The sequence below is a fragment of the Grus americana genome, chromosome 23 (assembly GCF_028858705.1).
Source record: "Grus americana isolate bGruAme1 chromosome 23, bGruAme1.mat, whole genome shotgun sequence".
Lineage (NCBI taxonomy): Eukaryota > Metazoa > Chordata > Aves > Gruiformes > Gruidae > Grus > Grus americana.
The window spans coordinates 4213606-4226342 of NC_072874.1; the positions used below are offsets into that span (position 1 = coordinate 4213606).

At 50.8% G+C, this 12737-nt stretch overlaps 1 protein-coding gene across 2 annotated transcripts in view; it reads right to left on the reverse strand.

The window, feature by feature from the left end:
- Window positions 1-12017, reverse strand: part of ARID1A (AT-rich interaction domain 1A) — a 60718-nt gene extending 48701 nt beyond the window's left edge. Inside the window, exons 1-2 of one of the 2 annotated variants that reach the window (XM_054802779.1) lie at window positions 11878-11904; window positions 10744-11439 (exon numbers count right to left, since the gene is read on the reverse strand). In XM_054802779.1, coding sequence (XP_054658754.1) covers window positions 10744-11439; window positions 11878-11889 — 708 coding nt within the window. In that variant the 5' untranslated portion in view covers window positions 11890-11904. Of the gene's footprint in view, window positions 1-10743 lie in introns of both variants that reach the window. The other variant, XM_054802777.1, reaches the window with a different exon arrangement.
- Window positions 12018-12737: the final 720 nt, after the last annotated feature.

Consider the following 12737-nt stretch of genomic DNA (forward strand, 5'->3'; position numbering starts at 1 on the left):
CATCAAGCCAATGATGTCGTGATTCAGGTTCGGTATACCTGGCAAGCCCGACATGAACCCCAGCCCCACAGTGACACACAGTCATTGTTATTTAAAAAAAGTAATAATAAAAATTTTAAAAAAAAAAAAAAAGCCCACCAGCCCTTGGTTATAGTGATTTTTGAAGCCTGGGTCCACACCACCACACTCGCTTCTGTCCTTGGGCTTTTATTCCATCTACGTCCAGAAAAATCCAGCTTTCTTTTAAAGCAAAGCGAACAACGTGGGGAGTTGCTTAGCAAGTTAAAAGGAGTGTGTGCTGGCAGCTGGCGAGAAGATACAAAAATTCATAACTGTGCCAATGCCATGGGGGGAGGAGGAACAGCCAACGCTGCAAAGTCTTCACTGGTTTCAGGAACAGGTATAACAAGAAACTGTAAGACAACTCATATGAGAAAAGGAAGATGAGACATGACTGTACCTTGACAGCAGTGACAACTCTGAACAGTTTATTGCCATTTACAGAGCGATCAGATTTAAAGCTAACCTTAATACATGCTCACCATTCAGTACAAGTATCACTGCTGCCTTGACACAGTGCACTTTCAACACACTTCGCATTCATCATTAAAGCCAGTAAATCTACACTCTGAAGCTCAGCAGCAAATTATACCACGATCTCCTGATACAACACACCTAATGAGTTATTCGCCTGAGCGTGCGGACAACAGATTTAGCACCTTGCTCCAGAGAAGGAGAAGGGAGGCAAGGGTTAAGGGCCAAGACGCAGTTGAAAGCCGAGGAGCACTCAATTGCTCTGGGATATTTCATAGAACACTAATCACTTCATCTGATTTTAATTCCTGACACCAAATCAGCATATAGCTTTTCAAAGGAAATCTTGTCCTAGATTGCAAGGTAATCAATCACAATTAACGTGGAAACAAGCTTTTGCAATGCTGTCATGCCTTGTGAACTGAACAGGAAGGCCACAGAAGGTGCTTTAGAAATATCTTTAAAGTACAGGCAGGTAGGATAATTTGGGATAGGTCTGTCGGTCTCTTTTGCACATCCAAGAGCAGACAGTAGATAGCCAGGCATTTTGCTTCTCCTCCAGAGCGTCAGCTGAATAAGAACATTTTTAATGCCATTTCTATTATGAACCCTCATCCAGGGTTAGCACACTCACCACCTGGAAATCCCCTCCCCACTAACGCGCCCTGTTCCAGGGGAGCCACGTTCTGCCCACAGGCAGCCAGAAACAGCATTTCCAGCGATACGATTTTTCATAAAATCAAAGAAAACTGTTCAGGTGTAACCCCATGTCGAGAGAGAAAGCATGATCTAGCGGTTATAGCATTAACCTCGATTTTGAGAGATACGGCTTTGAGCACCTACTCTGAAGATTTCCCATGCACCCAGTTGCAGGGTGCGGAGGCAAGGAAAGGCTTCTGAGACGTGGAGAACTGCTCACACTATCCTCGTTGGTGTACCACAATAAACTGAAAGACATGGAAATACTTTGATACTTAAATGCTTCCTATCACAATACTGTTCAATTATCCACACGCCAAAAAAAGGTCCAAATCTGTTTTATGCAGCGCTGCCCTGAATCCTTTTCAGGGGATCCAAAGCACTGCAGTTGCCATATGCCCCCCATGCAACAGTAAGCAAATGAGTTAGGGGGGTTGGGTTGGGTTTTTTTAAATAAAAACAATAACCCCCTGACCCACACAGGTACCCCCAGCCGGAAGGGCAGGACTCCAGGACTCCTTAGACCGACACACCACATGCAGCCACAGCACAACAAAAAAAGCAGTTTCTGGGAACACGTGACCACGCTCAGTACACTGGCCTTGAATGGGAAGCCTTTTCCTTGATTAGCAATGTATGCTCCAAAGTCAGGGATATTTAATTTAAAGAAAAAAAAAAATCAAGTTTTAACTAATTCCAGCACTTCCATCGTTTCAAGGTATCTTCTGTACAAAGGTAAGAACTTTTCTTCCAACCACAAGGAGTATGTCTGAGGGAAGACCACCTCCAGTCTGGCACTGGTTTAATTATTTACATTCAGTTAATGAATACCAGATTCTCCTCTTAAACTTGTACAGGGTGCATAGTCCTACAGTCATTTGGACTTTACATCCATCATCAGACTTAGGAAGTACGAAACTCCAAATGAGTCTGCAGGAAGGAGCCCATACAGAGAAGTACAGAGCGAGGCCGCTCAGCTCCAGGACCCTGGAAGAAGTTCAGGTGGCAAAGCAGGACAGCCCAAACCCTTCCACGCAATCCCCGGTCATCTGGAAGTAAAGGGAAACTTTTTGCAATTTAACTAGAAGGTTTATCTCGAGGAACTAGAGGATGGGCAGAAAGCCACACATTTAAAGACAGGTTACCATACACTTCTGCCTCTCTCCTCCATACCTAGAGAGACTAGGACAACAAGAGATACTCGGTTAAGATGATTTGAGTGGGAATATTTTTCCTAATGTCCAATGCTAAGGGCAGCAAAGCACTGAAACAGACTGAGGCAGCTCCATCGCATCCGTTGCCGTCTGCCCTGTTCTCAGGTACAGCTGATGCTGCCCTGAAGCAGGACAGCAGGTGAGACAACCTTTCGAATTCAGATCCAGACCTCTGTTCAACAAGAAAAATAATACTCGCCTACAAAGACAATGCAGGCAACAAACCAACAGCAACATTTTGCAGGCGGCACAGACTACGCTTGCACATTCTCCTCACCAAAAAGATCAAATTTAGTGCTGCAAACCCAAAACAGAATGGCCATTTTCAGAGCAGGTACCCGCCCCACTTCCATGCCTCGTGCTTCTCAGACAGTATTCACACTGCTGAAAACCACTGCTCTGGACACTAACAGCGTCAAGAAAGTACAAACCCAGTGTCAACAATTTAGGCTGGTCGTGTTCTGCACCAGTCTGAGCGTATCCCAAATCTCAGCCCTGGCTGGAGCAGAGCAAGTCTCCCACCACAGCGTCTGGAGGTGTAGCTGCAGCTGTAGCTGTGGCCTGAGAGCAGGTTTTAAAACATTCCTGTTCAGTTATTCACAGGCAGGGTGCCAAAACGGTGCTGACATCAGAAGGGAAATGGTAATTTTCAGGGTTTCTCTTAGTCAAAATTGAATGAAATTTCACAAGGGCGGGGGGGAGGGGGCGGAAAGTACTTGTTTAACCCAGTAATTCTCCCCGGGGGGGAAATTCCAGAGTCCTCCTAACTTCAAGAATTTCTCTTTCAAAAGAGTCACAGAATCTCTCAGGATGGAAAGTCACAGCTACCATAGGCCACAGTCCAACATCGGTGATCACCAAAAGGCCCTCTCCTCCCAGCCACAACCAGGATGTCACCATCACATCCCACCAAAAACGTAAAAGTGTTTTTCAGTCCCCTCTGGTTCGCTACACGGCCAAACACACCCACAAAACACAGGCCAAGCCCACAGCAGGAGCGAGCAGCGGGGGTCTGCTCCACGCAAAGGGGATACCAGCTGTGACAGGGTCCCCCACGGCTTCTCCAAAAACTGCTCTCCATGTCTAATTTGCAGCTTCTTGGGACAGTTTGGGCACGATATTAATTATCCAGGAGAAAGAGGAAGTTACCCAAGCTTAAAAAAAGAAAAAAAAAATGAGGGAAAGAAAAGAAAAAGTTGGTAGCGATTGAATTTGTCCTTGAAAGAGTTTCAATTGCTATAGCTAACTTAAGGAAGTAATGACATGCTGGTTATCGCATGAAATGCCAATAACTGTAATGGAGCAGTAGCTTTTTCAGAGTTATTTACACAAACTGATTTTTCACGGGAATTTCATAGGAATTAACACATCCACTCTCCATCTCCACTCTCTTACCCTCCCATAAAGAAATTTCTTTACCGTGACTATTTACAGAATGAACCGATCCTCTACTTTACTTGCTCCTACCCACTTTTGTCTCCTTTTTCTCCCCTCCAAAAATAACTAGAAATTAGATTCTAGCTACAGTTATCGCTTTACTTTCAACATATAAAGCAAAAAAAATTATTTGCTGAGAAATTCTGAAGTAGCTTTTATTACGTTTACCTATCATTACGTAGCATCCTTTACATTTCACTACAGAAAGCTCATGTCCACATTGTGTAAATACTTACTGAGCTGTCACTTAAACTCAGAAATACTCCAGAAAGAACACCATGGTAAACCTGGAAATGCTCTTCTCGACGGAGCTCAAAAATGCTCAAGTTGCACGCCTGAACTGCTGAGTTATAACACTGGGAGTACAGGTGCACAGAAGAAGAATAAGAAATGGGAACCCCTCCCTCATCCATATGTTAATACATATTATCATCTGATTAAGACACTACAGGAACTGGTAAAATATGTACATGAGCTCAGTCCTGAGAGAAGCAGCTCCTCCTGTTCCGGCCCTGCTTCTTTCGTTCTACGAGCCTCCGAGGGCAGGCTTGGGTGCTGCTTCTTTAAGCACAGAACTCCATTAAAAGGGTCTTAACAATATATTCAGTTAAACCCATATACTAGGGAGGAAAGATGGTCTCACACTTACGACACAGGATGAGACTCAGAAGACCTCTATTCCACTCTCCGCCCTGTCCCAGCCCTAGTGCCTCACCTTGGCAAGTTCTCACATCAGCATCTCAGCTGCTTCCGCTGAAAAACAGTCATCGTAAGAACTTAAGACCTCGCGTTCCTCCTCTACGTACCAGGACGAAACAAAAGACTGCCTGAAACTTAGTTTCTACAGAATTTCAGCCTTAAGAATGATAAGCATACACTCAATACAGCAGAGATGACATTAAATTTATGACTGGAATTTTACTGGAATCAATTTATAAATACAGCATGGTCTTCCTGAGCCCGCAGAAAGTACACATGGTCTCTCTTCAGGTGACCAACTTCTCTGCTTTTCCAGCCACTAAAATGAAAAACAAAAAGCCATCAACTCCTCCCACGTCGTCCAGGAAGAGACGGACAGCACGGACCCAGATAGAACCCATGGCAGTTTAGGTCCAGCACACCAAAGAAAACGGCTTTTTTCCTCCAATCCCACTTGATAATTCACTTCTAGCTGGAGATTTATGGCTTTGGCTAACAGACATCCAGTATAGTTTTACTACTGCACATGCATAACCTCCGGATAAATTAAAGGTTGAACTTCTTGAAATCAGCACATGACAGAAAAACTTATGCAGCACTTAACTTTTTTTTTTTTCCCCAGCAGAACAAAAGGGGAGATATGATTTTACATCCTTGCTGATGGTTTAAGGACCCTTCCAGAAGAAAAAGCAAGTAGCCGTAACAGCAATGCTAAATACTGACAAGCTTATCTTTTTCATTTCCTCCCCCCCCCGCAATTACGCTTGCCTGCCTTCAGTTTCTCCTTTGCTACTGCTGCTACTTGAGAGTTTCAAACATTCTTGGCAGGAATTGGGCAATGGCATGCTGATGAGCTTTTCCCCAGAGCAATCCATCATACAGGAGTTGCAATTCAAAAAAGAAATCCAACTGACTAGACAAAGAATTTCAAATACACAGGATAAAAACTGGAAAGGGCATCTTTCTCCTCTAATATTTTAATTACCAAGATCACAGGTTCAGATTCATAGGGTAAAAACTGGATTTCCAAGTTGGTAGTGTTCCTTTGAAAAGAGTAGGAAGAAAAATGGTGGAAAAGTCACACATGAGGTAACAGATAAAACGAACAGCTGCACTATTTAGCCTAATTTTAGACATTAGTTTCTCTCTGAAGAAAAGCTGCTGGGTTTTTCGATACAGTCTTCATGCAAGACCCTTAATAGGGTCTCGTGTCATACTTCTGTAACGTAGTATTCATTGACCAGCATCCTCAAATGATAAGACAACAGAAAAAAACCAAAGTATTATGAACATACCAAGCTTACAAGAACAGTAAGACACAACTATGTAACAGAACATTCGATTCTCATGCTTCCCCCAACCCCAGTTTCGAGTTTTATTTAAGAATAGGGAAGAGGTTCTGCCTGTTTGTTGAGCAGTCGCTTCAGGAAACAGAAGTTGTAGCAGGTAAAAGGAATTAAACTGGACAGACAGTTTTAGGAAACTATTAAGTATTCTAGCCAAAAAAAGAAAGGCCTGAAAGTCAAATATAAAACCTTTCAGAAATCACAGTTCTGTCTTGCAATGAACAACATGATTACAAGAGACACCATATGGAGAAACCCTCCCCTAGCCCAGACAATAAATAAGGACTGATAGAGCATTTCATATATATTTTGTAAAAGGCAGGTAAGGCAAGCCTTGCTAACCCCATTTCACCAAGGCAAAAAACACTACGGAACAATCGTGCAGTTTGTCCCAGGTTTCCCAGTAAACTGGTGGTGACAAGGGCAGGGAAAAAAAGCTCCAGCTGAGACTCCAGAATTGAAGTTTACTGTCCTGTATCCTACACATATCCTGCCTGGAAACATCAGTCACCTCAAAACCGAGCATCACGGAGATGGTATTTCGGAAAACAAGAGGTTTTAAGAGAATCAGGCAACCCCTTGTTTACATCAGACTAGCACAGATGATTCAAAAAGGTAAGCCAGCAAACCTTCAGTGTCCACGCCAGAATCAACTAGATTTTAACAACAAAATTCAACTAGCACAATTTTCCTACTTTTTCTAAAACCAGAGAAGGCCTAAAATAACTCATTTGGAGGTGAACCCTACCCCAGAAAAAGAAGATGTACCACTCTCCTTTTTGTTGGAAAGATCTGGTGCGTACTACACCTTGCAAGCAATTCAAGGGCTCCTAACATTACAATGCTAAGCAAGGAAAAACCCTGCAACACAAGCCAACAGGAGCCAGGTCTCAATTTCTGATTCCAAGATATCGCAGCTCATTGGCAGCACAGAGCCATTTGGTGCCAATTTACTTTAAAAAACATATTTTCAACAACATTTTTCATGCCTCACTTGCTACTAAAGTTGAGATCTAAGTCAACAAAAAATAGCTATTGTATGGCAACAGGCCCGAAAGCATTTTTTTATTAACATACGATTTTTAAACTGCCTTCACCGAACTTTTAAGAGGCCTAGAGATGTCAGTGCACCTATGGGGAGGTTATCCAAGACGTCAATGTTTAATGCGATCCAAAGACATCTCCCGTTACAGGAGACGTTGTTTGTTGTAGCGAAAGCGTGTACCACGAGAAATGCCCATCTACAAAAGGGAGGGAAGTCCTTTCTCTTAAGCAGTTTCCTTTAAGTCCCAAGACACTGGGGAAGCCAGCATATTATTCAAAAGTGCTACACACTCTGAGAGGAAGGGGGATGGAAACAAACACATGGTAGAGCTGGAAAAACTGAAAGAGATCCCTGGCCTGGTTTCTTACAAGTCATTCCCACAGAAAACCACCGATTTCTCATCCCACACACTGTAAAACAGCCATTCTGATCTCTTGATCCTACTCCACGTTTCCCAGCTATAAAGTTAATCAGACAAAAAAGCAAAGCCGTCTATCGCGGCCACCACAAGCGCAGAGCACGTCTGCCTTCACATCTCTCTGCACCACCTTCCTGGGGCCAGCCAGCGAGCACGCGTGTCCATGAGGGCCACAGATCCGAGTCTACCTCTCTGCAAGTGACCGTACTCTGATTTTATTGAAAGAAATATTCCACCCAAATGCCAGAAACCACTTTGCCTTTCATGATGAGCATGTGATGAAATTCTCCTTACAGCATCATTCATAAATCCTGAGAAATACCAAGAATTAAAGGCACTTCTCTTTCCCTGCATCATCCTGCTTCCCGTCCCCAAAACCTCAGGTTTATTATCCTAAGGATTCCCGAGCAGAGGAACCCCGCACTCTTCCCACATCATCTTCTCCAAGCCTGCACCAAGAGATGGTTCTCTTTCTAGTGTTTGGTCAGATGAATTACATTCTCCTCTCACTCTCCCAGAGTTTCTCAGAAGTTAAGTGGCAAGTACCCACTGTTCATCACTGTACAAGACAAAGAAAAGACACAGCTTTAAATTCTCCCAATCTAAGGAATTTAATGGAATACACAGCTAAAAGACGTTGTTATCTAGGACTGGAGTATTATTATTAATCAACCATTTCTTGTGGGCAGCGCAGATGACATGTGGAAGCTTTTTTCATCATGCTAGATAAGTCTGTTCTTTTCTTTTTTCCAGCAGGGAAAAAAAAAAGGAATTGTCAGTTGGAGTCAAATAATCCTTGGCACAAAAAGGATTGGGGGGGGGATGTTTGGTTTTCGGGATGGGAGAGGCTGGTGGTTTCTTTTTTATATACACTATTTGTACTACCTAAACTTCAACTAATTCTCAGAACAACTATTCGTTAGTAATCACAGTTGATGGGACTAGATACTCAAATATCATTAACACGCTATACATCAGTAGCTTGTGGAATCAAGTTAAATTCATTTTCCAAGACAAAATAAGCTTCTTTTACAAATTTGTATCAGAATACTGACAGCAGTACACTTTTGTCAGATACGTGCTGTAGTAAAATACCTGCTTGAAAAGTTCAATCTGACACCATATTTAAGCAAAATCCGTGACATTTGTCCGGACACATCGCAGTTATATACGAACATATTCCTGTGGAGCTGAAATCTTCACTGAGGATCATCGAATACTCACTGCCAGTTACCGTTGGACAGTTTGATGACCACAGCAGAGATAAGATCCACTCTCTTAGAGAGCACTATTTCAATCCGACAGAAAAGACAATTAAGTAATTCAAGACGCTGAAGGAGACATTGCCTTCGGTAATCAAGGAACAAAAATTAAGCGGTTTTCAGATCGACACGAGAGAAGCACTGAGCGAGAAGGGAAACTCTGGAGGCTGCATGTCACACTACGCCGTATCAAATGGCTCTGACCCAGGGCCTGAAGTTAGAGCAAAGTACACGAATGAAAAGGGAAGTCTGTCAGTCCCGCGCGAGGCCACGACAGGCCTCGGAGATGCACGTCTAAACACAGAAAGTAACGTGGTTTTAATCAAGGTTTCCAGATATTAGATACCAGCACCTCTTTTCCCTGTATCTAAAATGTCTGATGCGTACGCTGTACTGCTTTCTGCTCTGCATCCATATTTTCAGCAAACAGGTAATTCTACACATACAACAATAAACAGAATTCTCAGGCTCATTTTTCCTATTTTCACTCCTCCGAAAAGCAAAGAGTTGTGACACTGTTGAACCTGACCACAATCAGCATCTGAAGGTCTGTAATAAATCCCTTTATTTATGGGGGGAAGGAGACACACCAGTGCTTACTCAAAACAAGTCAAAATGTGCCCTAAGACACACAGCTAGAGGCTCAGGCTTGTCCTATATTAAAGCCCTATTGAACGTAAATTGATAATTCACCATTTTCGGTGCTTCAGCCACAAGTTTGGCTTTGATTGTTTTGTTGTTTGGTTGTTTGGCTTTTTTTTTTTTCTTCTTCTTCTTCTTCAGGCTGTAACGTACCCCAGAAACCCCCCACATTCTCCATCTAATAAAGAATCCAAACAGCCCCAGTTTCGAAAAGGGCCAAAATTAGCCAGGAACAAATGCATCCTCAGATCCATCAAAGAAATCATTTATACCAAAGGGAAAAAAAAATCGCATAACCAAAATAAACAGCAAGCCCATTGTGCAGAGCAGCCCTGCCACTGTTCCGACAACACAGACTCTATTCCAGGCTGCATAAAACATCACAAGCAAAATAAACCCAAGGTACAAACAAAATGCCATCGCCTCCTCTTTTGTTTCAGGCACAATGCAACAAGGGCAGGCTGTCTGGGGCTCCGCTCCCGCCGATGCGGGGCTGCCACCCAACCGCCTCAAGGTCACGGCCGGTTCCGGCGAGAAGGGGACGAGGAGGCAGCGAGCGAAGCGTCAGGGCTGCCGTGGGTCCGGGGCTGGCAGAAAAGCCGAGTGTAAAAGTTTATGAGCTCATCAGGATTGTTGTACCATTACATCAGAGGCAATTATAAATGGCCAAGAGCAGGAGATGGGGAGCCAATCAGATCACAGATAGGATGTCAACCTAAGACCAACTGTCTCCTGGCTTTGACAGAAGGATTTTACCTCCATAATTCAAATCCCAAACCAAAGCGATCTGCACTTACTGCTCCCATCGCCGAGCTGTTTACCAGCGCTCGCAGCCACAGGTCCCGGCCAACGGCCCAACGGGCCGCCCGACGGGGAAGATGGCCCCGACCGGTCCGGCCGAGCCGCGGCCGCCCGGGCGGACCTCGCCGGTCCCCGCCGAGGGGTGCGGGCCCCCCGGGGCGGGGGCCGGCGGGGCCGCCGAGAGGAGCCGGGCGGCGGGGCCGGGGCGGCGACGCGGATGGCGGCGGCGCTGCCGGGGCCACGCGTTGGCCCGGGCGGGCCCGTCCGCAGCCCTGGCCCCCCGCGCCCGGCCTCGGCTGCCCCTCGCCGCCCTCCGCCGGGGGCGGCCGACCTGCTCCCCCGCCGGAGCGGGCCGGGACCGCGGGGAGGACAACGGCCGCTCGCCGGGAGCCCCGCACAAAGGCTGGGGAGGGAGGAAGGGAAGGCGGCGAGGCAGCCATTTTAGAGCGAGCGAGCAGGCACAGACAATGGCAGCTCCCCGGCAGCGCCGGCCTGGCGGGGGGAACCCGCGGGAGAGGCGCCGTCCCCCCACCCCGGGCCCCTCGCTCCCCGCTGCCCCCGGCCCGTCCCAGTCCCGTCCCGGTCCGGTCCCGTCGTCCCCCCCCTCAGCGCGCCGGCCGCCCGCCCCACGCGGCCCCGCCGTTACCTGCTGGCTCCTGCCGAGGGACTGTCCTCCGCCGCCGCTGCTCCCGGGGCTCATGGGCGCGTGGTGGCTCCTCGGCGGGGCCCCGCCGGACGCCGCAGCCCAGCCCTGGCTGTTGCCCCCGCCGTACTGCGAGACCATCTCCGCTGCGGCCGGGCCCTTGGCGGCGGCTCCTCCGTCCTGCGGCCCGCCGCTATAGTCGCCCCCGGGGTACCCCTGGTAGCCGCGGGCGGAGCTGGGGGAGGTGAGGAGCTGGTTGAGGGTGGGGGTAGCCGTGGGCTGCGGGGTGGCGCCCCCTCCTCCTGCGCCGCCGGCGGCCGAGGGCCCCATGACCCCGAAGCGCTGCTGCTGGAAGGCGGCGGCGGCGGGGGACTTGGCGCCGGCGGCCACCGGAGCGGAGCTCTGCGCGCTGCCCCGGGGGGAGCTCAGGGCGTAGGCCTGGGGGGGAGGCGGGTAGGAGCCGGCGCTGCGCCCGGCCCCGGCCGCATAGTAGGAGTTGTACTGGTGGTTGGGGAAGCCGTGCTCGGCGCCGCCGTGCGAGTTCTGGGGAGGGGGCGGCCCCGCGGGGGCTCCCGCCGGCCCCGGGTAGGACTGCTCCAGGCCCCCGCTCTGCAGCGCTGCCATGCCAGGGCTTTGTTGTCCGCCATGTTGGTGGAAGGCAGCGGCGGCGGCCGCAGCGGCGGCGGCGGCGGCAGCAGCCTGGGCGCCCCGGCCGTAGGGCTGCCCGAAGCCGTAGGCTGGCGGGGGCAAGGCGGCCGGGTGGGAAGGGGGAGGCTGCTGCGGCGGCTGCTGCTGCTGCGGCGCCCCCACCCCGTCGCTGCTGCCGCCGCCACCGGGCGGCTCCGGGAGGTTATTGTTCAGGGTGGCGGCGGCAGCGGCGGGCCTGGGGCCCGGGTTCCCGTTCGAGCTCTTCAGGTCGGACTCGGCCCCTGCGCCCCCTCCGTTGCTCTCGGCCCCGTCCTGCAGCTCCTTCCCCGTGGGGCCCTCGCTCTCCGCCTGCTTCTCGCCGCCGCCGCCGCGCTCCGCCGCCGCCTCACCCCCCGCCTCCTCCGGGGGACAATCCCGCTGCTGCGCCTCCGCTTTCTTCAGCTCGGATGGAGCCGGGGCGCCCAGGCTGCTGGCGGCGGCGGGGGCGACCTGAGCAGCCATGATCCCCCCCCTCCCCACCCAGCCACCCCCCCCCGGACCGGTCCCCCCGAGCTGCTCCCTGCCTGGCCGGCCGGCGTGAGGCCTCGCTGCTCTGCTGCTCCCCGCTCAGGCGGCGGCGGGCTCTTCAGGGCAGCGGGGGCTCATTCCCCCCCGGCCTGGTTGGCGAGGCGGGGAGGGCTCCGCTGGGCTGGGCTTCCCGGGGCCTGGCCCCGCTGTACCTCCTCGGTTGCAGCCGGCGGAGAAAGGGGAGGAGGAGGGAGTGGGGGGGAAGGAGGAGGAGGGGGGGACCCGGGACGGGGCTCCCGGTGCGGGAGAGGCGGGAGGGAGGGAGGGGGGACACGGCGGGCGGGCGGGCGCCGTCCCCGGAGCCGGGCCGAGCGGCGGCGGGGCCGGGCTGGGCGAGCCGCGCGGCAGCTCCGACTCTGGTCCGCCGAGTGGGGCTCACTCCGACACGAGGCTCAGCACTGCCATTTTACCCAGCGCCGCGGCCGCCTGCCAAACCCGGAGCGGAGCGGAGCGCGGCCCGGACGGGAGCCTCCCCCCCGTCACAAAGGAGGAGCGGGCCGGCCCCGGCCGCTGGCGGCTCGGCGCGGCGGAGGCTGCCGCACGCAAAACCCGCAGCGGATCCGCGGAGCCGAGCCCGGCCGCCGAGCGCGGGGGGCAGCGGGCCGGGGCCAGGAACCCGAGCGAACGGCGGGGGAGCCGGCGGCGCTGGGGCAGGGGGAAGCAGCGGCCCGGCCCCGCTCAGGGGGTGGCCTCCCTTACCTTGCCGGGGCACTTCCCAGGGCAGCGAGGCGACGTCCTCCAGCGGGGAGTCCTCCGGGAGAGCGGCAGGGGCGCGGGGCCGC